Source organism: Mandrillus leucophaeus, unplaced genomic scaffold (assembly GCF_000951045.1).
Source record: "Mandrillus leucophaeus isolate KB7577 unplaced genomic scaffold, Mleu.le_1.0 Scaffold770, whole genome shotgun sequence".
NCBI lineage: Eukaryota > Metazoa > Chordata > Mammalia > Primates > Cercopithecidae > Mandrillus > Mandrillus leucophaeus.
The window spans coordinates 835,558-857,913 of NW_012108364.1; the positions used below are offsets into that span (position 1 = coordinate 835,558).

The window sequence follows — 22,356 nt, forward strand, 5'->3', positions numbered from 1 at the left end:
CCGTTTCATTGCAGTTACTTGGTCTTGGGCCATGGATTAAAGTGTTCTTCATGAGCCTGTAAGACTACTGTACTGTGGGCTCTAAGAAGAGACAGAATCCTAATAAAATCTATTCCTTGGCCTTCATTGTCACTATTTGGTAGCTGTGCCACCACCAGATAGTTGAAATAGGTAATTCAAATGTAGGGTTTCTTACTCAATATTGCTTTATTAATAACAAGCTAACAGTATGTAATAGAATTTGGATATATATCTAATCCAGAAAAGGTTACTTAACTAGAATTGAGTAACGTCTGCTAAATGACAAGCAAAGTATGGTACTTTTTCAGAGGTCTTTTTAGGACTTCAATTCATGTTTATTGCGAGCAAAGTGATACTGGAGAACTTCAAAAAACGACACTTATTCAAAGCTAATTTAATCAGTAACTTTATTATAACAAAACCTGTATATTAACCCATTTAAACTCTTGTAAAATTCAGTGATGTGAGCTGTATTAAACCCAGGTATTAGAGAAAATTTGCATTGTAAAACCTGGTAACAATAGACATGTATGGGTGGTCAGTAATTCAAGGATACCTTTTAAACAGTTTTATATAATTCATATCAATATGCAAAATTACCATAAAAGATACAAGGATTAATACATATTTACATTTTTAGAAATACTTTTGAGGTTCACAACTGTCACTTTTCTAAATGAGTATTTACAGAACAAACAGAGCCATTTTTCATAGTCAGAATTGTTCATTAAATCTTGCTTTCCAGTAACAATTACATAGTGACTTCTTATGCCCAACATGTGAGAGTTGAAGATCAGTGGATGTTGGGCATGGTGGCTCACACCTGTAATCCCAACAGTTTGGGAGGCGGAGGTGGGAGGAATGCTTCAACTCAGGAGTATGAGACCAGCCTAGGCAACATAGCGAGACCTTATCTCTAGAAAAAATTTAAAAAATCAGCCAGGTATGGTGATGTATACCTGTGGTGGTGCAGTCTCAGCCGCTTGGGAGGCTGGAGTGAGATCCCTTGAGCCCAGGCAGTGAGCTTAAGCTGCAGTGAGCCATGACTGTTCCACTGTACTCTAGTCTGGGTGACAGAATGAGACCCTGTCTGTCTCCAAAACAAGTAAAACCCGTGGGCATTTAAAATTGCATTATCTTAGCATCTCAAAGTTGTAGGTAACAAGCTGTAGCCCCAAATTTAAATGTAATCAGCAAACATGTTCTAAGTTACTGGACTGTAAGTAAGATAATTTACTGAACATTGAAGACATCTTGGTAACCCAAGATCTTGAGTCAAACCCATTCTTAGGTGCAAAATATTATCAGACACTGGGAATATCTTCATGCTTTATCGAGTCAATTCCACAGAATAAACGAAATGGACTGGTATAATTATTAGCATTAATATTGGGGTTGTGTGCTCTACGGCATACCAGGGAGTTCCCACTATGTATGTTTTGTTTATGGAACTAGAGAAAGTCACCTGAGCACTTTGGGACTGGATTCAATATAGGACAAAGGATTTACTCAAAGTTTGCTTAGTAAAACACAAACTGGAAAAACATTTTTTCTAAAATGTACCTGGACAGTAATCAGACTGTTTTGTAAATTTTAGTAAAATGCAGACTTCAGAGAAAATACACATAGCAGCTTTCAATCAAAGAACAGCATTGCAGTTAAGTGACAAATGTAATAAGCCACAAAGTCCTAAGCATTTCATTTAAAGAATCCTAGGCCTTTCCAGACCAAAGAAAGAGCATGAGGCAAACGTGGTGACTCAGCCCAAAAACAGATGCAACTTTTAAGTTTTAACTAACTCTGGCTCTCCATTGTAAGGCCTGGCCACATTCTGTGATGGAACAGAGAGTTAATAGATCCAAATTACAGTAGAAATTTTTGCAAGTGTCATAGAGCAAAAAGAAATGCATCCTCTGTATGTGGTAAGGGACCTGCTAATCATTGTCTGTAAGTGGGAAAGGAACACGATTTTGTCACTTTGAAGTATCTTTTAGAGGTAAGGATCTAAATAAGGAAACTGTTGGCCTTGTGTCCATATCAGATGTTAGAGCTGCCTAGGCTTTTTAAAAAAAATGCAGCCCTGTATGGTGGCATGTGTCTGCAGTCCTAGCTACTTGTGGGTTGAGGTGGGAGGATTGCTTGAACCACAGAATTTGATGTCAGCATGGGCAATGTAGTGAGACCCTGTCTCAAAGAAACCCAAAAACTAAATCACACAAGTACGAATCAATACCTCAGAGGGGACTCAAGGAAACCCTTTCCTCAGGGCTTTATTTTTCACCATGGTAAATTTACTAAGGAAGACCTGAGCAAAATGTGGATCAACCAAGTAATAGTATGTTTTAACAGTGGAGGGGGGAGGTTCTGCAGCCACCACAGGGCATGGTATTTGCATGGAAGAACAGCTAGGGGCCAGGTGACAAGATGTCTTTGTGATGTAGTCCACAAGTCTGTTGTACTGTTGCTCTGACAGTCTCTCTCGGACTCCATCTACCTAGGATCCAAAAATAAAGATTAGTTGCCAGACCCTTATGAGAGTTCCAAAACAGAATTAGTTCTTTTGTCTTGATATATTTGTACATTATGCCTTTTAGGTCTTCTATTAAAGCCATTAATCCAGAATGTTTCCTTTTTTCCTCTGAGATACGGCAATGATAACAATGCACTTTTAGCAGTATAACAAAAGTTGTGCATGAGACTTAGGACAGCCTCCTTTGAATAAGCATTTGGTGGTGTGTAAAATTCCCATGTTTGAAGTTGACGATTTGATAACATTCTACTCACTAACCATTAAAACATCTGTCATTGCTCTGTAGCAACCAGCCCAAGAAAAAAGGAGAAAAATCTTTCCTCCACATAAATCTATTCAACATTAAACTCAGCACTGAAATAAAAGCTCTGTTTGCCTAGCTCCCCAAACCTCTTCAGATAGAACATCTTAAAGTGGAGAACACCTCTTTCAAACCAGTGGCTTTGGACAGAGCATTAAAAAACCTTTTGAACTGTAACATTTTCTGCTTTTATAAATCCTAGGATTTAAAGCCAGAGAAAATAGAAAAACTGGGCAGCGGAAGGGGAAATTTTTATGGAAAAAAGAGGATGCAAACTACATTTATGGTTCATAAAAGTCTGGCTCGTCTTCAGTGGAACACAAATAGAACTGAGATATACTAGGTTCTTCAGTGAGATTTTCTGAGAAAGTGCTCATCAACTCATTCAAAGGCAGCTGAAGCTATAAATTCTTCCCACCCTGAAGTCCTTTAGCTGTCTAGTGTGTAGATCAAGTGGAGTGGGAAGTTTGCAGTTGTAAGCCACTGATTTGTGAATCTCAGGTAGCCACCAAACTTTCTGTGGTTTTTGCCTACTGAACATTGGCAAGACTACTCTGGAAGAAATGATAATGTAAAGACTTCCTAGTTCTGTGTGTGGTCCAGTAACAATGCTATCAAAGTGTCTTAACAGCTGGAGAAAGTCCGTGTGATGGCACAGAGATAGTAAAGGGGCTTGCTAGAGAAATAAGTAAGGAATCCCTTAGAGTTTGGATCTTGTGTTTTTAAGCTTGGGGAAAAACGGTCCCCAAAGATTCACTAACAGATGAACGCTCTGCACCACCAGGCAAAAGCCAGAGCTCTGATATCATTTGATGGGGCCAGAATTCAGCTGGAAAGCTTTGAATACACAAAAAGTTTTAATTGCTCCTCCTGAACAGCAGCACAGGAAAACCCGTGTTGTGAAAGGAACCCAGCCAAGGAATAAATTGACCTTCTGACTCATTTTGAGCCTCTCATAAGGGATTTCAATAATGTGCCAAGCATATTAAGCAATTATTACCCCTAAACTGGTTGCATTTAACCAAGAAAAGCAAATGCTGAGTTTAAAAAAAAAAAATCTCAATCCTGCCATATTTAAATGTACTGCATGATGTCATCTACAAATTAATTCCTTCCAAAATTCAAAGGAACTGTGTTTCCTAGCATCTAAGGCAAAAGCTAAAAACCAGAAAAGTCATTTATAGAAGATCTTAAAATACTGCTTTTAGTCTTCACTGGAAGTGTTCACAGCAGACAGGCTTCCTTATGTCTGTGGATTATGTTGGGATGCACTAAAAGACAGCTCAAGAAAGCTCCCTGACAAGACAGCACTGCTGGCCACCCTCCCCCACCCACTCATGTTGAAAATACTCCGGATTACAGCAGTTGGGAGGGTTTAGTCTCAAAGATGCTCTGCAGCTTGAGTTTTCTTGGGGGTGAGTAGGAGAGGTTGGGGTTACAGACACAGGATTACGGCAGCAGTTATTCCTATTAAGTCATTAATAGGAATATTAATGAGAGAGAAAGTGGAATAGAAAAAGCAGAATGTGGAGGCTGAAGGTGCACTGGCCCATCCACTTTCCAGCCAGTGCCTGGCCTTGGCTGTGCAGGCACAGTGCTCCTGCTCTCAATCATGTCTTCCCACCTCTGTTTTAGGCATTCCTTAATCCCAACCCTCTTTCAGCCCTGGACAGCAATGGAAAATCAGTGTTGAAAATGGTATCCAGAGCTTCAGTGCTGCTTCCTCATTCCACAGTCCCAATAATCTTGGCAACTTTTAGGAGTGGTGACTCCAGATACTATCTCAACCCCTAGGGAAACTGAGGTCTGTTTCCTTCCAGCCTATGATGATTCTCCACAGTACCTGCCTCAAACAAAAATACAAGAGAAGGATCACAGCTGAAGACAGTTCAACAGCAAAAGAATCTCCAGTCTCAAGAGTTTAAGATCTGAAATATTTCCCAAGCAGCTAAGGAATAATGATAGTCACAGGGCCTTGGAAGTTTCTCATTAAGGACTAAAGACTTAATTGTAATGATATTATCCCTTGCCAAATCACCGCTGCTTTATTGTCAACTGATCAGAAGATCTTGGCAGATCTAATAAAGTCAGCCTGGACATCTGACCTCTGTTTATTCCCAGAAAGTCATCAACTTGAAGGAGCAATGTAGTCCTGGTGCCAAACCCTAGCTTAAAGCCTGACTATGATCATGATCCAAGAAACTAGAGAAATCTTAGAGTTGTTGTCGTTGGCTGCTTTCCATCTTCTCAGATAATTTTACCCAAACAGTGGTGTGACGGAGATACATGCCCCCATCGCAGGAAGAGAATAATGAAAGGAGGATCAGGCAGAACCTACTGGGGGCAGGTTTGCTGTGCTTTGCTGGGGCCACTCAGTCCCCAGGTTAGGACCAGCAGACTCCAGTTTGCCACTGATCCACCACCATCTTGCTGTGTGGAAAAAGATGGCTGTTTCTTATGTAAATAATTAGGGTCTTATGGATCAGGCCATCACCCAAGGAGGAAGAGCACAGAGCAGTTTTCCAGTGGGTGCACCTGTTTACCCTGGGCTGGACTACAGGAAGCTGGGGTCTTTCTGGTCGGGGCTTAGCTCTGACTCCTGACACCCAGTATGCCTTGCCTGCGCATCTGTTCCACATTATGCAGGCCAGGAGCCAGCCATGGAGCTGCCCCAAGAGCCTTAAGTATCATCCCCAGGGGGGGATTCTGTGGTACTTATGGGGTGGGAAACCATCCTGTGGGAAAGAACACAGCCACAGAATACAAAGCAGTGGATGTGAGAGAGAGACTACCTCACAAAATGTTGACCCTTGAAGTCACCAGGTTTGGGGGTAGGGGAGGGAGTGGAGAGTCTTTTTTCATGATGCCCCTTGCTCCTGCAGTGGTCCTCTCCAGCACCCACAGACCTCCAGCACCCTGCAGCCAACTGGGGTCCTCAGGCAGCCAAGGACCTGACTTCAGGCTTTCAGACCAGGGGGCCTCCTTTGTGGAGCAGTTGCTGGGAATTGCTGCCCCAATCCTGGCCCTTCCTGTACCGACCCACTCATTTTGTAACTCCATTGTCCTGTCCATCGAGCACCCCAGCCCCATAACGGCCAAGCCAGATCAGCCTTGTTCAGCTGACATGGTGACTTAGCCCCAGACCTTGAGTCCTGCTAGCCGCCTGCTGGGCTCTCCTGTACAGGGCTCATGTGCATATCTGGATGGGGGCTTCCCAGTGCCCTTTTGCAGTGGCCCTCTGGCCTCCACACTCCCTCTCTGGGTAGCAGCTCTCCTTGGTCTCCAGCAGCCACTCCAACCTCCCTGGCAGCTAGTCTTGTTTGCCCTGTTTTCTGAAACGTACCTCCACATCACAGGCCACTCTTGGCTGCTTCAGCTGCACTGTGAGTAGGCTGTTCTGCTTGCTGTCCTGTGCACAGTCGATTTCTGTGACGGGGAAAGCCTGCTGCTGTGTGTCCTCGCTGACACTCACCACGAAGAGCACTTCTGATGTCAGCAGCAAGCACCCTTCATGCTCCTGGCCTGAGCCCCTCACCAAAACCACGTCCAGGGCCATGTGGACTTCTGGTCTGCCCAGAGACTGAAGCATTTTCCTGTTTAAAAGGAGAAAAGTGAGGCCAGGGGCCAGCTTTGAAAAGATGGTCACTTATCACCGCTCATTATTTACCAATGGGGCGGCCTCCCCGAGGGCAAAGGGCCCTCACCAATCCAATTACTCATTTTAGCTTGAAATGTAATTGTCAGTTCTCAAACACTGATTCTGGTTAACAGAACCTGCTTCCTCTTGGGAATAAAGATTTCCCTTGGTTTTGTTTAGCTCCTTTTCTCTCCATTAGAAACAGCACCTCTAATTCGAGTGGCCATTCCACAGGGAATCTCAGGCCCTCTAGCAAGACTGGGCTTCTCTGCCAATGTATGACTTTCCTTGAGTGGTTAGGTATGGAGCAGAGGAGTTGTGCAGCTAGCCCCAAACCTGGCAGTGGCAGCCCCTTCCTGTCCCTCTACAGTGCTCTTGTGCTGCCTGAGATGCCAGTGCCAACAATGGCTACTCCTGGGCTCCCTGGAAGTGTGGCCCATTAGCTTGAGAGCAAGCCAGGAGCTATTAACATACAGTATGGATGTAAAGTTGAGCAAGTATCTCAATAATTTTACCAGACATATTTGACATGGCTGTTTGGAGCCTGGTCAGCATGTAGATCACTTGGCTGATAGCGCTGTTTGGGAAGCTGAGAAAGTCCAGCTCCATGTAAAATACCTGTGGTAAGAGAAGCAAGGGAGTTTTACTACTTGTTTTCTGGAAAACAGTTTCATGCTGCAATGATGTCATCTGCTCAGAGCCATCCATAAAATGTTACAGATCCAAAGTGATGTCACATCTTTGGAAGCAAGTGTATAGATAATCTTTAAACATTACAATGCTCTTAACCTTGGTGATCTTGCATTAGAAAATTAAAATATGAATGTGTTACATAGTCCAAGCATAGACCAGCAATTAGAGGAAGCAAAAACACTGAAAGTAGCTGGTCATGAACAATAGCTTAGATATCATTTGTAATTGATATGTTAAAAAAGTCTAGCTAGGTCTGGTATGGTGGCTCATGCGTGTAATCTCAGAACTTTGGGAGATCAAATCAAGGTGGGAGGATTGCTTGAGTCAAGGAGTTAGAGACCAGCCTGGGAAACAAAGTGAGACCCCCATCTCTACAAAAAATAAATAGTGGTGCGTGCCTGTAGTCCTAGCTACTCCGGAGGCTGAGGTGGGAGGATCACTTGAGCCCAGGAGTTGGAGGCTGCAGTGAGCTATGATTGTGTGACTAAATGCCAGCCTGGGTGACAGCAAACCCTGTGTCTAAAAAAAACCCTTTAGATTGTTAGTTAGCTTCCTTAATACTTCTGTATCTGTGCTAAGGCTAGTCAAAAAATAAAAAACACAGATATATACAAAGGCACACCCTTTGCCTAGATACACTATTTAAATGCTAAGTGACTTAATCCAACTGTTAAACACGAATCCATGTACATTTATGAGTGCGCTTGGGGCCTCTGGTTTATGACATGCTCTCCCTGGTGCCAGCACCAAATGAGGGCACCCAGCAGCAGCCACATAGGCCTTTACAGAGACTCTCCAGAACCAAAGATGGTACAGCATGTGTGCTTTCTGAGGGCTTGTAAATGTTTATAAACGACGCAGTCATTAGACTAAGAGTTAGTGGTTTGTAAAACCTTCAGTTCGGTAATAAAAGTTTTACAAGAGTGATGGAAACCAAAAAGGCCATGTGAAGCTCTGCTGTAAGATCTTCTTACATAAGGGAGCATTCTTCAGCCCTGGGAAACACAGTGAGGGACAATGGCATTTTCAAAACCAAAAGAATTTGTGAAGTATGACTTGACTTTACCTCACTGGAGTCCGTATCATAAGGGAGTTTAACTTTTCCCACTTACAGGTTATAGCACATCTTACTGTCAGTTTCCCTGTGAGTGAAAATGTCATTCACAGAAGGAGAGGGAAATGAGGGGGGTGAGGAGGGGAAAGCGAAGAGGAACACATGCTGGCGTCTGTGTGGTCTCTTAAAGGATGCTTTCCGGATGGCTGCCTGAAGTGTGGGCACTCATTCATCTCCACTCCCTTCCTTTCAGACGCTGTTTTTATGCCCTGATCTGGCTGCCTCTTGTCAGGCCTGCTGAGGAGCAGGATGCCTCCCCTGAAACATCCCGTGGGCTTTATGGCCAGATGTGGATGCAGACACAGTGTGCTTACATGTCTGATAAACGGGAGGGTGCTTCTGTGGTTTGTGATACTAGCTAGACAGCCTGCTTCATGACCAAAATGATGACACCAATTTTAGGTAAAATGTTAACGGTTCCAGCCACAGGTTTATGGAAAGTCACTTTAATGTGCTCTGCCATGAATGCAGAAAATAAGCCTGGGAGGAGGTGCTTCCTTTCATAGGCACCCATTACTCGTGTGCACACTGCTGCACGGGGAGAGGCCCTGGCACGCCCATCCAAGTGCAGGTAGTGCCGTGCGCCCATGCACTCCACAGCTGTCTGCTTGCGAAAGGGATTTTAGTTGCAGATCCTTTGTTTCTGCCCCGGCCTGGCTGTGAGGAGCAGGATGGCGTCTGTGGGTGAGAAGGCCACCCCAAACCCAAAGATCCATGTGCACATCCACACTCTGTCTCATTCTCTACTGCTTCTTAAAGTTATCTTCCCACAACCTATCACTCCTTCCACATTTCTCATAGGAAAAAGTGTTAATTCTTTTCTCTGTGGTATTCTCCATTCTGCCCTCAACCTCTAAACTGGTCTATCAAGTGTACTGTAAAAAGATTCTGTGACATACACACTGAAACTAGTAACTGGTTTCCTGATTCTACGGTTTTATTAGTAGTAAAATTCTACTCTGTATAAATAAGCATAGAGAGGTAAGAAAGATAGCCACTATTTATTTATCTTTTACTCCTCTACCATGTGAAAGGTTACACTATCTTAGGGAACCCTTGGTATAATCATGCAAATCACTAACGTCTGGGTTGGCCTGATGGGTTTTCCACCAACTTACCGTAACCAGTCTGTGACACCAGCTCAGCAGCTCCTCCGATGGGCTTTGTGAACACCCCCATGATTCCTTTCCCCACACCTGAGATGACACCCTTGGCCTTGTGTCCTGCTGAAGCATGTGCCTCAGATGTTTTCTGGAAGTTCTGCATCGGCTGATCAACTATACCAGCAATTGCACCTGGAATAACAAAAGCCCTCAGTAAGGACAGAGGCTTAAAATTTTTGGAAAATGAAAGGCTCCATCTGGAACACAGTTTTATCTGGATTGAAAATGAGTCCCCACCCTCATTGTAAAGGTCTTTACTATCCATTTATTTACCAGTTACCTAAGTACACCAAGGGCAGTAGACATTTATTATTGTCATCAAAGTACAATATTCAGATGGAGTTTGGTCCACACAGTCAGGATCTGTGAAGTTTAGTTCAGAATTTAACAAACCTGTCAGTCTTTTCAGTGTCATCCACACATCTTTCCTCTGAAGTCAGGCAACACAGTTTACAGAGAGGAGCTAACAATTCCTCAGGAGCAGAGAAAGAGTGTTCAGCCCAATACATTTGCACCGATTCAGGAAGATGAAAAACTGGAAGGGGTTAAGCCCCTTTCTAACTCCCCACTTTTAATAATAATCATAATCATAATTTAGTAGTATTAATACTTAAGAGTAATTATTGATATAGTAATTATTATTTTGATGATAGGTAATCTATCTATCTTGAATGCTTACTAGGTCTGGGGACTGTGCTAAAAGCTTTACTTGTATGAGATCATTTGATCCTCATATTCCCAGGAGTCAGACATTGTTTTTATCCAAATGTGGACACTGAGGCACAGAGGTTAAGGAGTTTTTCCCAAGGTCACACAGCTGTTAAGTGTACAGAGAGTGTGAGTCACAGCATAGCTCTTAACCACCAAGAGATTCGCTTATCCCATTTATAAAACAGGCTCTTCCTCTTTGCCAATCTTGGAAAAACCTTTCTCTCTCACTTGAATTGAGGTTTGGCCGCTTACTCCTCACTTAGAATAGCGACCAAAACCCCTTGGGGCTCTGCTCCCACAGCTGTAGCACAGGGCGTCCATCTCCTGCACTGAGCCTGAGGCAGTTAAGATGAAAGGAGCCCCTCAGGCAGTCCTGTGGATGCGGCCCCTGTGCTACTCCTGCTTTGAGAGGCCAACAATGAGAGCTAGAAAAGCCTCACCATTCTGATTTTTTTTCATGATGGAGTGGAGGGCTCCCTAACTCAGAAGGGAAAATTTCTTTACAATTCTTGACAGAATTGTCTGTTTTCAACTCAAAACTGCTAGAATTGATGAAAATGCTCTGATGATGAAATTTTAGTGCACATCACGTCAATTGTAAAGGGAATGTTTTTCATGGACTCCTTTCCTCTAGGTTTTGACAGAGACATTTAAGTTTATGCATTGACAGATTCAGAATGACCTGAGGCAACAGGCCTGTTTCCCAGCCTAGAGTCGTGCTGCCAAACCTTACACAGAAATGGCAAGAGTGAGCAGAGGAAGCTGCTCCCAGCAGGCCCAGGCCACCCCAGCTATCAAGAGTGAGGGTCACTCTTTCAGCATCACAGCTAGCCAGGTCTGGCGCTCGGCTAGGAGCGCCCCTCATTTGCCATTGACGCTCCACTCCATTTGGAAGATCAGAAGTCAGAGTGGCCACAGTGAGGGACAGGGAGGAACCCTGGGTATTCTCTTCCGGTCACCTCAGCAGATTATCAAAGTGAACAGCATCAAATCAAAGAGTGGAGCCTGGGCCAGCCACAGTCACCCGCACAGGGTGCTGACAGCCAGCTGCTCCATCGCACGCAGGTATCAAGTGAAGCTCCCTCTGTTCTGCTCTTCCGTTTTCTCTGGCCACAGTGAAGGCTCCAGTTACTGTGGCTTTGACAGATAAGACGATTTGGGCAGCTCCCCAAAAGTAGAAAGCCTGAGTCCCATGACAAGGTGTTAGATTCTGAGAGTCAGAGAGGGAGCTGTGGAACCACCTGCCCCGGGCTCAGCAGCAGACCTTTGAGGGGAAAAGCTGGCCTGTCACACGAACTCCTCACCAGCCACCAGGTGCCTTATCTACCTCTGTGCTCACAAGCTGGGGAACAGAGAGGCTAAGAGACCAGCAGCCATTTCATGGTCCCTGCAGCCCTGCTTTGAGAGAGGCAGCCTCTCTCAGAGCCTGGAATGGCTCTCCTCTGAAGTATATCCTCTGAAGTAAATCCCTCAACTGGTAAATTATGGACTGTCATAGACTCAAACTCTGCTTGAAGGCTTTCAAGAGTGGAAACTGATCCCAAGACTTGTCTGCTGGCGTTAGGCCCACGGGGTGGGTGGCCACATGGAGATGGCTGTGATCTGATGAAGCCAGTGGACAGAAGAGCGTGCCTGGGAGGGGTTTCCAGGACTGAGTGAGTGCTGTACCCCACAGGACACAGGAGCTATTGCCTGTTGTGCCTTGGAAGGTGGAGGAGGAGGAAGGCCTTCATTGTGGAGCAGGAGACCACCACGCCTTCCCTCACCACTTTCTGTGACTTGCTCCTAAGCCTTGGGCAGAAACTACTTGGTCACTGAGCTATGGAAGTTCCTTGTGATGCATCTATTTTGATGCTGCCTTTACCATGTGGTGTAATTTTGTTTCTGGCATTTTTTTTGGCACACTATCAGAAGGACAGGCATAAGATAGGATACCACGCCACAGCTCGCCATTCCAGAAAGAAACGAGATGCATAGAGTATACTGTGCATTCCAGCTCAGTGCTGCTTTTTTGACCAGAACAGATGAGCAAACCAAGAAGGAAGCACTTTGCCTGTCATTCCTAAATTCTGCACTGACTATAATACACACCAGTCAGTAAATGGCAGATGGTGGTCTTAAGGGCTGTCTCTTGGGATATGCAACTCTTGAGTCACTCCCTCGGAGGGGACTTTTCTGATTCACCTGGCAGAGGCCTGTTTTGTTGGAATTCCAGATGGCATAGCCAAGAGTGCCTACGAAGAGAGAGGAGGTGGTCTCTGGGGAATCCAGCAGCGTGTCACAAACCAGGAAGCATCCCAAAAGAAGTGGGAGTCAGAGGAGCAATTCTTGACATCCTGACTTTGGTGTTCATGAGAAGGCATCAGGTCTGGGAGGAAACGCAGAACGCAGTTGTGATGCGGAGCTGCATATCCTTTCTCAGTGCAGGCTCCAGAGTGTAGTAGAAAGTGTGGGTGTTGGGGAACAGATCTGGTAAATGTGGGCAAGGCTGATGCCAATACTGCAGGCTAAACAGAGTTTTTCCAAAAGCCGTTGCTTTTGGAAAACTGTCATGGAGCTCATCCAAAAGCCTCGGCGGCATCTCTCAGCCAGCAGACACTTTTCCTTGCTGACCTGGGGCAGTGCGGCTGGGCATAAATTAAAGACTTGCTTTAATTTTCAAGGGCCTCATAATGCTCCATAGGGTTCCCATGAGGGTGAAGCAGAGTCAAGAAGGCCTCCCGAACCCATAAACATTTGGGGGAAATGTGTTTTCCTATACTGGAACTTGAAATTGTTCAATCTCCCCACATCCTGATGGTTTCCAGGCCTGGAGCTCCACAGGGGTAGGCGACATGGTGGAAAGGCCCGGGCTCCTGTCCTTGCTGGAGGTTTGACCTGGCTAAGTCACTTTACCTCATCCAAAGTTGTGAAGCTGTGAAGGGTTATGAAGTTGTGAAGGGTTGTGAAGATCAAATAAGATGACACCTTTGAAAATGCTTTGCCAACTCTAACTTTTCCTTTAATATATTTTTATGAACTGGGTCCTTGACTTTTATGTCTTTTTGAAGAAACTGAGCAACTAGAATATTTCACTGGCATGGGTTTAAAACTATTATTATTACTGTCATTATTTTGAGACAAGGTCTCACTCTCTCCACCAGACTGGAGTGCAGTGGTGCAATCTCAGCTCACTCCAGCCTTGACCTGGGCTCAAGCGATCCACCTCAGCCTCCTGAGTAGCTGGGCCCAAAGGCATGTGCCACCATGCCTGGCTAATTTTTGTATTTCATTTTATTTTTGTAGAGATGGGGTTTTGCCACATTGCCCAGGCTGATCTCAAACTCCTGGGCTCAAGCAAGCCACCTGCTTTGGCTTCCCAAAGTGCTGGGATTACAAGTGTGAGCCACGTGCCCGGCCTGGGTTTCAAATTATTATGTGATAATGGCTCTAACTTCAATTAGGCACTGCATTGTATATGGCAATTTCAAACACCATTTCTGGGGAAGAATTAAATGGTGGCCAATCTATAACTTTCCAAAGTGAGGAGATTCAGTTTGTTGTACTCCCCTCTTTCTTCTTCTTGCCACACACCTGGTAGTTCTAGGACCAGATATTTTGAGATAACGATTACATGAAACAAAGGCTCTTGAAGTCTTACAGGAAAGGAAGCTGGTTTGAGCCAAGCTTGAGATGCCCACTGTGAACTCTGCAGAGCCCTGACATGGACACACTGCTCAGGGGGTGGGTTGGGCTGGGACTGGGGCCGGCCAGTGTTGGGAGATGCAGCCAGCATCTACAGAGGAGGTTTATGTTACCCCAAGAATTCCTAATGTTCTGGAAATTACCAGATATGCACAAAGACCCCATGAGCCCACTGCAGTTTCCAAAAATGAATTCCCTCACATGGATAAGGATATGCAAGACACAATGACTACAGCAAAGATCAGAGCGTTGTGACTTACCCTGTCAACAGGACCCACGCCCAGAAAGATGACCTCATCGGGGCCGATTCGTGACTCCTCACACAACTGATTTTTCCTATCAGGTACAGTCTTACACACTGAAAACGGAGCATTGGCTGGGGCTTCTCTGAGTGAGAAGAGACTGGAACCCTTGGGCGGGAAGGGCGTCGGGTTTGGAGTGGAGACAGCCACACACCAGCCAGCCCAGGGGTGGGTGGGTTGGTCTCTCTCTCTCTCTCTCAGAGGGGCTGGGCTGGAGACAGGGAAGCTCTCAACCCCAGAGTAGTGGTACTTAAGCCTCCAATTAATAGCATCAACAGGTCCAGAGTTGCAAAACAATGACCTTAAGATCCTCAATATAACCTCATTGTCACTTCCTCTGGTTACAGCCACTTAATCCATTAGATTAAGGGAAAATATTCCTGCCATTGCTCAGATGTTTCTTTTTGTGGAGACACTCTTGGAAACCAGGCAACTCTTACAGTTCATTTGCTACCATACTATGATAATGATAGGTGCTGTTTACCAAACATGAGCATGGTGGCTGCCATATAACTAACTACCCACTGTTACTTCTAACAATAGTATCACCAGGCCCAATATACAAAAGAAAAACTCAGGTTCAGAGAAGAACTTCTCTGAGGTCACAAAGAAAGGACTTGGACACCCTAGCCCGAGGTCTGGGGCTTCTGAGGGCAGGGTCCCCTGCCACACCGCCTTCCCCAAAGGAGTCACCATCACCTTTGGGTTACTGAGTTAAGCAAGAAGGTTGCTCCTTTACCCAGCTTGTTTATCACAGGTCACCAGCTTCCCAGTTTCCACATATGACAGTGCCCCACACCACTGAATGTTTTTACCTATATAATTTCTAGCAACTTAACCTGAACGTGTACCATTTTACCACTTCCTCCCAGAGCCTCAGCTGGCTGCAGTTGCCAATCGAGGAGTTCCGTAGAGAACTGAAGATCAGAGAGAGGGCAAGTCCTTTCAAACTCATCTTTTCTACCCTTTGCTCTGCACTGCTTTGGGTGACTTTGATCTCTGGGAGGCGCACACTCCCTCAGATGCGGGACAGGCACATTGCCAAGCAATACAGTTTTAAATTCCTTTGCAAACAAATAAACAAAAAAATCCTTGATAATCTTGCCCTGCAAGCTTTTAGCTCTGAAGCTTCCTTTTTATAGATTTTTTTAAAGCAACTTATTTTCAAACATTTGTAGTATTTTGAAATATGCATAGCAATCTTCACCTCTATACCATCTGGCTGCTCTACAAACAATAACTGCTCTGAGTCAGGCTGATCTCAAAAAAGTAAAAGGACAAAGTGTGCTCCTCACTGAAGTTTACATGACATTTGCATGTTGCTCTAGTGCTTCTCAAACAAAAGAAGCAGCTCAGCATGTGTGGGAGTGAGGGAGCCAGTGCTTCGGAAGGGTTGCCTATCATATTCTTCAGAAAGCAAACAGCTGGATGCTGCTGTCCTCGTGCAGACACCACTATGCTTAGAGCGGGTCCTATCAAATTAGGATTTCTTTTAAGAACTTTAGTGAGGCCCAAGATACATTTCATACACAAAGCAAACACAGGTGCTGCCTGTGCGGCTGTGCAGGTGAGCCCTCAGCGGGATACACTGTGGAACTCAGAGCAAGTGCCTTACCTTCTCTGAGCATTTCCCAGTCATCCCCAGGCAGAAGGCGAGGTTGCCCAGTCCTGGGAGACCCTGCACCTCAGTCTGCTGGATTGCAGACAGGTGGGAGGCCCCACAGCCCCTTACCAAGCAGGCTGATGCCCAGCCGGGACAGGCCCTGTCGAAGCCCCTCGCCCAGGCTCTCGGGGAGCTGCCGCCGCCACTCCTCCTGCCGGTTGTAGTGCTCCTCATCCAGTGAGAGCCGGTCCATGTTCCGGGCCAGGCTTGTGGCCAGGTTGGTGATGGATGTGAGGGTACCTGAGGGAATAAGAGCATGGAGTTAGCCTCCTTGTCACATACATGAGGGACCCCAAGGCAGTAGTTTCAGAGGCAGTGGGAACACTGTGGGCCCTCTTGGACATGCCCAGTGGCAAGTGATGGTGGCTTCCTCTCAGGCAATTTGAAGAAAGAGTCTTAAGAGGTAAACAACTGGGGCGGTGGCTCACACCTGTAATACCAGCACTGTGGGAGGCCAAGACAGGAGGATTGCTTGAGCCTAGCAGTTTGAGATCAGCCTGGGCAACATGGCAAAACCCTGTCTCTATGAAAAGTTAAAAAATTAGCTGGGTGTGGTAGTGCACATCTGTAGTCTCAGCTACTCAGGAGGCTGAAGTGGGAGGATTGCCTGAGCCCAGGACGTCAAGGCTGCAGTGAGCTGCAATTGCACCACTGCACTCCAGCCTGGGTGGCAGAGTGAGATCTTGTCTCAAATAAGATACAATAAAATTTAAAAGAAAATGAGGTAAAGAGGAACACTTGCCCACAGGGGTGATGACACTCTTCAAAGGGGAAGAATCACAGGTGCCAGAGAGCAGCCTAGAGTTTCACATGAAACTATCCTTCACTATAATTGAATTTGTCAAGGTTTGATTAAAACAGTATTGATGCCTTCATTGAGGCCCAATTTTGAAGGTTAAAATCTGCCTGCTCTGATTTTAAAGGGTAAAGTTACGTTGCTAAGTTTTAGAAAGATGATAAAGAAATATTTCAACTTTAGGAATAAATTTTATTCCCTCCCTATAACTTCAGTAATAACAAAGGGGGAGATACTAAACCTTATCATTTGCCATTCTGAGGATGTAATTATTGTGCCATGGAGAATATGTGCAATTTTGATATTCAGGATATTAACTGAAAAAACAGTGAGGGGAATAAAGGGAGTAAATCATGTGAGAGCCGTGAATCTGTCTGGTTTTCCTAAGGAAGGCTGTTTTAGCATTTGGTCACAACAGCTACAATTCCTCTAGCAGGTCTGCACATGTCTCAGTGAGCAAAACTGAGCGACTTTCATGTACAGATCTGGACGCTAACAAACTAGCTCATCTGTTATTGCAGGTCCAGTTTCAGGAAGAAATGCTCAATGTCGTTTTTGCAGCTGCATCTTTACCAGTAATCTGAAAAGAAAAATATCTGTGTGCGTGCACACACATAGGGATGCCAACAAACCAAACAGATTTTGCTAAGAGAAGAAGAGAACAAGTGTAAAAAACATTCAGTGAGTCAGTAGGCTGAAAATACTGCTGAGGTTCAATTTAGCAGGTGTTGGTTGTCTTATTTTAACATAAAAACAACAGAACCACAGAGATTCCAGTGTCAAGAGTGAGGAGTCAGCCAGTGACTCCTGGGGTGGATTTCTGCAACTCAGCCCCCAGGCCTCCCAGATGATTTGAGGCCTGGGGGAGTGTCCTTTTCATTGTCCGTGGAATCTGTTTTTATGACTCTGGCTGTTCTCTTGCCAGCCCTCCCACCCATAGTCCCTCACCCCCTCTATGGATCACGCATTCTCCTATTTCAAGATCAAGTCTTCTTTTGTGCCTTACAGAGACTTCTACAACCTGTCCTATGGCCTATGGTCAGATGCCTTTTACGGGAAGAAGCCCTTTGCCCTGTTTTCCTTGCCTCCCACTGAGAAGAAAAGGGGACTCAGATGGCCCTTGTTAGTTCCCAAGTCTCTGCGAAGCTGACCAAAATAACATCAAGCAAACACACACAGATAAAACTAAAACACTGTCCTTGTGGGAAAGCACTTTGGCCTCCGTGCCTGATGACCTGTCTGGGCCACAAGATGGCACTGTTTACGTGGCGTGCTAGAGAAAAGTTGGCTGTTTCACCCCGAAATCTGCTTCCATGTCAGAATGTATCCATATCCTTCAGAAAGTTATGACAACTGTATCTACATTTAAAAAAATATGGAGGCAACACAGTGTAGGGTTTCTGATGTTTAGCAGAAATCCTGAACACCTTTAATATTTCTATGTTTATCACATGGAATAACAGTTGAGCCAATCCTTGTTTTCCCAATGGGAGGCTTAAAATTCTGAAGTTTCTGAAACATTTTCACACACCACAGGCAAGTACTGATCTGTTCAAAACATAAGACATTATATTATGAGCTTTGTTACAAATCCAAACTCTCACTGCAAGCTAACAGGCCAAAGCTAGAGGCAATCTGAATGCACATTCTTTAAAAAAAAAAAAAAAAAAAAAAAGGGAAGGAGTAAAGGCATTATTGCAAGGAACGGAAACCGCTACCTTTGGAGATGTGCTTTACAAATGATGTAGTCCCTCTGGAGACGCCACTCACGAAGGCTCCGGGGCCCCGGGTCAGCCCCTCGTACGGAAGCCTGAAGAAGTCGGCGACCCCGTTCCCGATGCTTCTCACCAGGCTTGCAGGGCTGCCAATAATCTCCAGAGACCCAACTACCCAGCCTGCAATGGACCAGAGGGAAGGGGTGATTGAAACCTCAAATGCAGAACTTTCAACATTTGTGAAAAACTGACCCATTTCCCCTGCAATTCATTTTTTCACACTGGAATTGGGAAAGTAATCCATTTCTTTGGAAGAAAATAAGGGAAATAAGTCATTCCCTGTGAATTTATAAATGGCAAACTTTCATACTTTATAAATCAAAGTGATCCCCTGATGGCCCCACAAATGGCTTTAATGTAACTGCCTGGCCCGAGCCTCCCATATTCCTGCTAACAGGGGTCCATGTGCTGGGGACACACTCTGCCACCACCTGAGGAAGGGCGCCTTCTTGGGCTGCAGGTGTTTGCAGGCGGGAGGTTCTCTCTAAAGCCTCCCCGGGACAGAGGCGGCACCAGGATAGGAGGAGATGCCTGGTCGGGGGTGGCCAGATGCTCAATGGTGTGTTGCAAAGGGGATGCAAACTTCTGACAAGAATGGAGGGGTTGTTTTTAATCTTTCCCAATCCTACTGAGTTGAGTGCTTCCCTTTGGAGCAGAGCTAGAGCCAGACAAATGTCTTGGACCCTTCAATCCCAGCTCCGGTTATGTAAACCCTGGCGACAAGGACTTTTTTTTTTTTTTTTTTTTTTTGAGATTGAGTCTCTTTTGCCCAGGCTGGAGTGCAGTGGTGTGGTCTCGGCTCACTGCAACCTCTGACTCCTGGGTTCAAGCGATTCTCCTGCCTCAGCCTCCCAAGTAGCTGGGATTACAGGCACATGCCACCACGCCTGGCTTTATTTATTTATTTATTTATTTATTTATTTATTTATTTATTTATTTGTATTTTTAGTAGAGATGGGGATTCACCATGTAGGCCAGGCTGGTCTTGAACTCTGTGACAGGGACATTCTGATGAGGTTAGTGAGAGGGGAGTGTTCACCTGTGCATGTCCCAGGAGGGCAGCTTTGAATCTGGTTTCCTCCTGAAGCTTGGGCTGACCAGAAGCTGGCCTGCCACGCAGCCATTGCTGCCCCATGGGAACGTGGCTGTGTGTGGAGTCCCGCAGGCACTGCCCTTACCCTGGCTCCCTGGGGTGGGGATTTGGGGATGTAGGCCCCAAAAATTGGAGGGGCTAGTGAGGGCCAGGAGAGAGGAGTCCGAAAAGACAGCTTTCTCTGGGAAGCCACCAACCTCCCCAGCCTGGTGCTCAGACCTGGCAATGGGAAGGCTGTGGGGACAGGACTGGGTGGGAGCCATCCCTCCTTCACCAGCAGGCTCTGAAGAGGAGGGCAGTCCTGTGACAGAGATCTGCAGCTCAGTGATCTGAGGGGATCGGGAAGGTGAGGGCACAACAGCCAAGGTCCCGAAGAATCCCATGCCCAGCCCATGAAGAGAGGGACGTTCTTAAATTTTGAGCCCTCCTCCCTTCTCTGGAACGTTCGGATGATAACACTAGGGCTTAGGGCAAAGGAGGGAATAATTTCTGGAAGATAAAGATTACAAATGAGAGACCCTATGGATGCCAGACATTCAACACATTTAATTCTCACAGTAACTGCAAGAAAAGTATTCTCTCCCTTCAAATCAGTGCAGGTTAGCTGGTGACTGAGCTGCTGCCTGGGTCAGGGAATGGACCAGGCACAGGAGGCAGAGGTGCATGCAACATGGTGGTACTGCTTCCATGGCCTCACAGGCAGGAAAAGGGAGAGACTGAGGCTTGGAGACTAAGCCAAATGCTCATAGTCCCCTGGATGATCCACCTGTGGGCTGGGTTTCCAACCCAGGTTTTCCTAATTCCGAAGCCCACCCACCTCTTCCTTCTGTGAGCTCAGGCTGCAAAGAGTAGGCAAAGGAGCTGGGGAGGCTGTGGAATATTCCTCCATGGAGGGCCTTCTCTGGAGGTAAAGAAACAGCAGATTCCCTTTAGCCCTGAATGGCTGTAAGGGTGTACCTAACGGCAGAAGGTTGGTCTAGAAACATCTTAATTCCCCATCTCTCCAACGAGTCCATGTATAAAAGAAAAGAGAGTAGCTATGGCCAAGCAGTGTCCCCCATGACAGGCCTGTTCAGTTTGGTGCCATGGGTGCAGAGAGGGAGTGGGAATCTGCCTTGGCCTCCTCTTCCTGCCAGTGGCAGGTTCTCCCCTGTGGTGGGGTTGGAATCCTTGAAGCCTGAAGCCACTGCCTGATAGAAGGGCTATGTGGAGGCCAGAGCTACATCTCAGTGGCATCTGAGCTGGACAGAAGAGGGCAGACAGATCCAAAGGTACTCCTTTATTGTCCTGCAATAGCAAATCTATCTTTTGCTTGGTCATTTGGAAATTGTGTTGAAGAAGGGAGTCTGCCTGGCTCCTATCAAACTAAACCTTTGGGTTAGAGAGGGGCCTCAGGATAAAGACCACATGCATTCCTTCAGACAGGGTCAGTTACTGATTTCCAATTACTATTTATTTTCATTCTGCCTCTCCTACCTCTACCTTTTTTAGTTGTTTAATTTTTTAAATATTTTTTATGTTTTTGGAAATGGAGTCTCGCTCTGTTGCCCAGGTTGGAGTGCAGTGGTGCGATCTTGGCTTACTGCAACCTCCACCACCCAGGTTCAAGCAATTCACCTGCCTCAGCCTCCCAAGTAGCTGGGACTACAGGCGCACGCCCCCATGCCTGGCTAATTTTTTGTATTTTAGTAGAGACGGGGTTTCACCGTGTTGCCCAAGCTGGTCTCGAACTCCTGAGCACAGGCAATTCACCCACCTCAGCCTCCCAAAGTGCTGGGATTACAGGCATGAGCCACTGCACCTGGCCTGTTTATTTTTAAAATCTCTTCAAGTTGATACCACAACTTCCCTAGAAATGAGGTAAGGGTGTTTTCCATGACAGGCAGGGGCACTCTGACCCAAGTGAGATGTGGGTGGGCAACTTGCCTACCTGCAGCCAGCTCTCTCCCTTCCCTCGACAAGGATCACCTGGGAGTCTGGAGCCTCCCGCATCTTCCCATTTCCTACTCCTGCAATCACTGCTTTCTTCCAGATGATCTTCAGATTGTCCACAGATTTTTAGTGACAGAGTTTCCAACAGGCTCTGAAAACTTGGCCCTCTATATTAGAATCCCTTATGTTGGTATACAGTGAGATTGGAATGGCAGCTTAGAGGATTTTTAGGTGAATTATATAAAATTCAAATAGAATGTTCTTGTGAAAGCTCATTAAAAATATAAACCAAAATGAAGAGCTCGTTTTTAGCACACGGGCTGCACGGCCCGTTACTTGGTGCCACAGGTAGAGTTTCCCTGCTGCTTACTGCACTGCTGAGTCGTGCAGAGACTGAATGGGAGCCTTCGTCCTTGCCGGGCCTCAGACTGGAGCTCAGTAACCTACGTGCCTGCTGCTTATGTGAAAAAGCAAAGATTGCCTGAAGGGAAGGTTTCTGGAATTGTTTATAAATACACCCATCTGTTAAATTTGAAATGTGAACTGCTTATTTTTAAATAAGTTTTTAGCAAGAGGGAAATGTTTTCTTCATTGTTGTGCAAGCTATCAAGACAACAGGTCTGGCAGGACCCTCTCCCTGCTCTTGTTGTTATCTTTTATAAAAGAGTCTAGATAACCCTAGTAAGTCTATGAATTTCATTATGGAGAAAATGTAATCTGACCAATATGGCAATAACACAGGTCGTTTACTGCTACAATCTTAATCTTATATGGGAATGCATTCACAAAGTACAGCTTTACAAAGAGGATAGAACAAAGGCTCTCTCCTCTGTTACTTTCAGAAAGTAAGATTTCCATGTTTTTTATTGGAAAGGGCTGACAAGGCTAACTCTGGATGCTGTTCTTTGCTTGAATTTCTGGGAGCCCAATTATCAAACTAA

The 22,356-nt window shown here is 45.6% G+C and overlaps 1 protein-coding gene across 1 annotated transcript in view; it reads right to left on the minus strand.

Annotated features, from left to right (window-relative positions):
* Nucleotides 1-411: 411 nt before the first annotated feature.
* The window catches only part of VPS13B (vacuolar protein sorting 13 homolog B (yeast)), a 542,268-nt gene continuing 520,323 nt past the window's right edge, over nucleotides 412-22,356 (minus strand). The window contains exons 39-44 of the mRNA XM_011966737.1: nucleotides 18,334-18,510; nucleotides 15,889-16,059; nucleotides 9,415-9,591; nucleotides 7,005-7,107; nucleotides 6,196-6,445; nucleotides 412-2,515 (exon numbers count right to left, since the gene is read on the minus strand). Coding sequence (XP_011822127.1) covers nucleotides 2,267-2,515; nucleotides 6,196-6,445; nucleotides 7,005-7,107; nucleotides 9,415-9,591; nucleotides 15,889-16,059; nucleotides 18,334-18,510 — 1,127 coding nt within the window. The 3' untranslated portion in view covers nucleotides 412-2,266. The remainder of the gene's footprint in view (nucleotides 2,516-6,195; nucleotides 6,446-7,004; nucleotides 7,108-9,414; nucleotides 9,592-15,888; nucleotides 16,060-18,333; nucleotides 18,511-22,356) is intronic.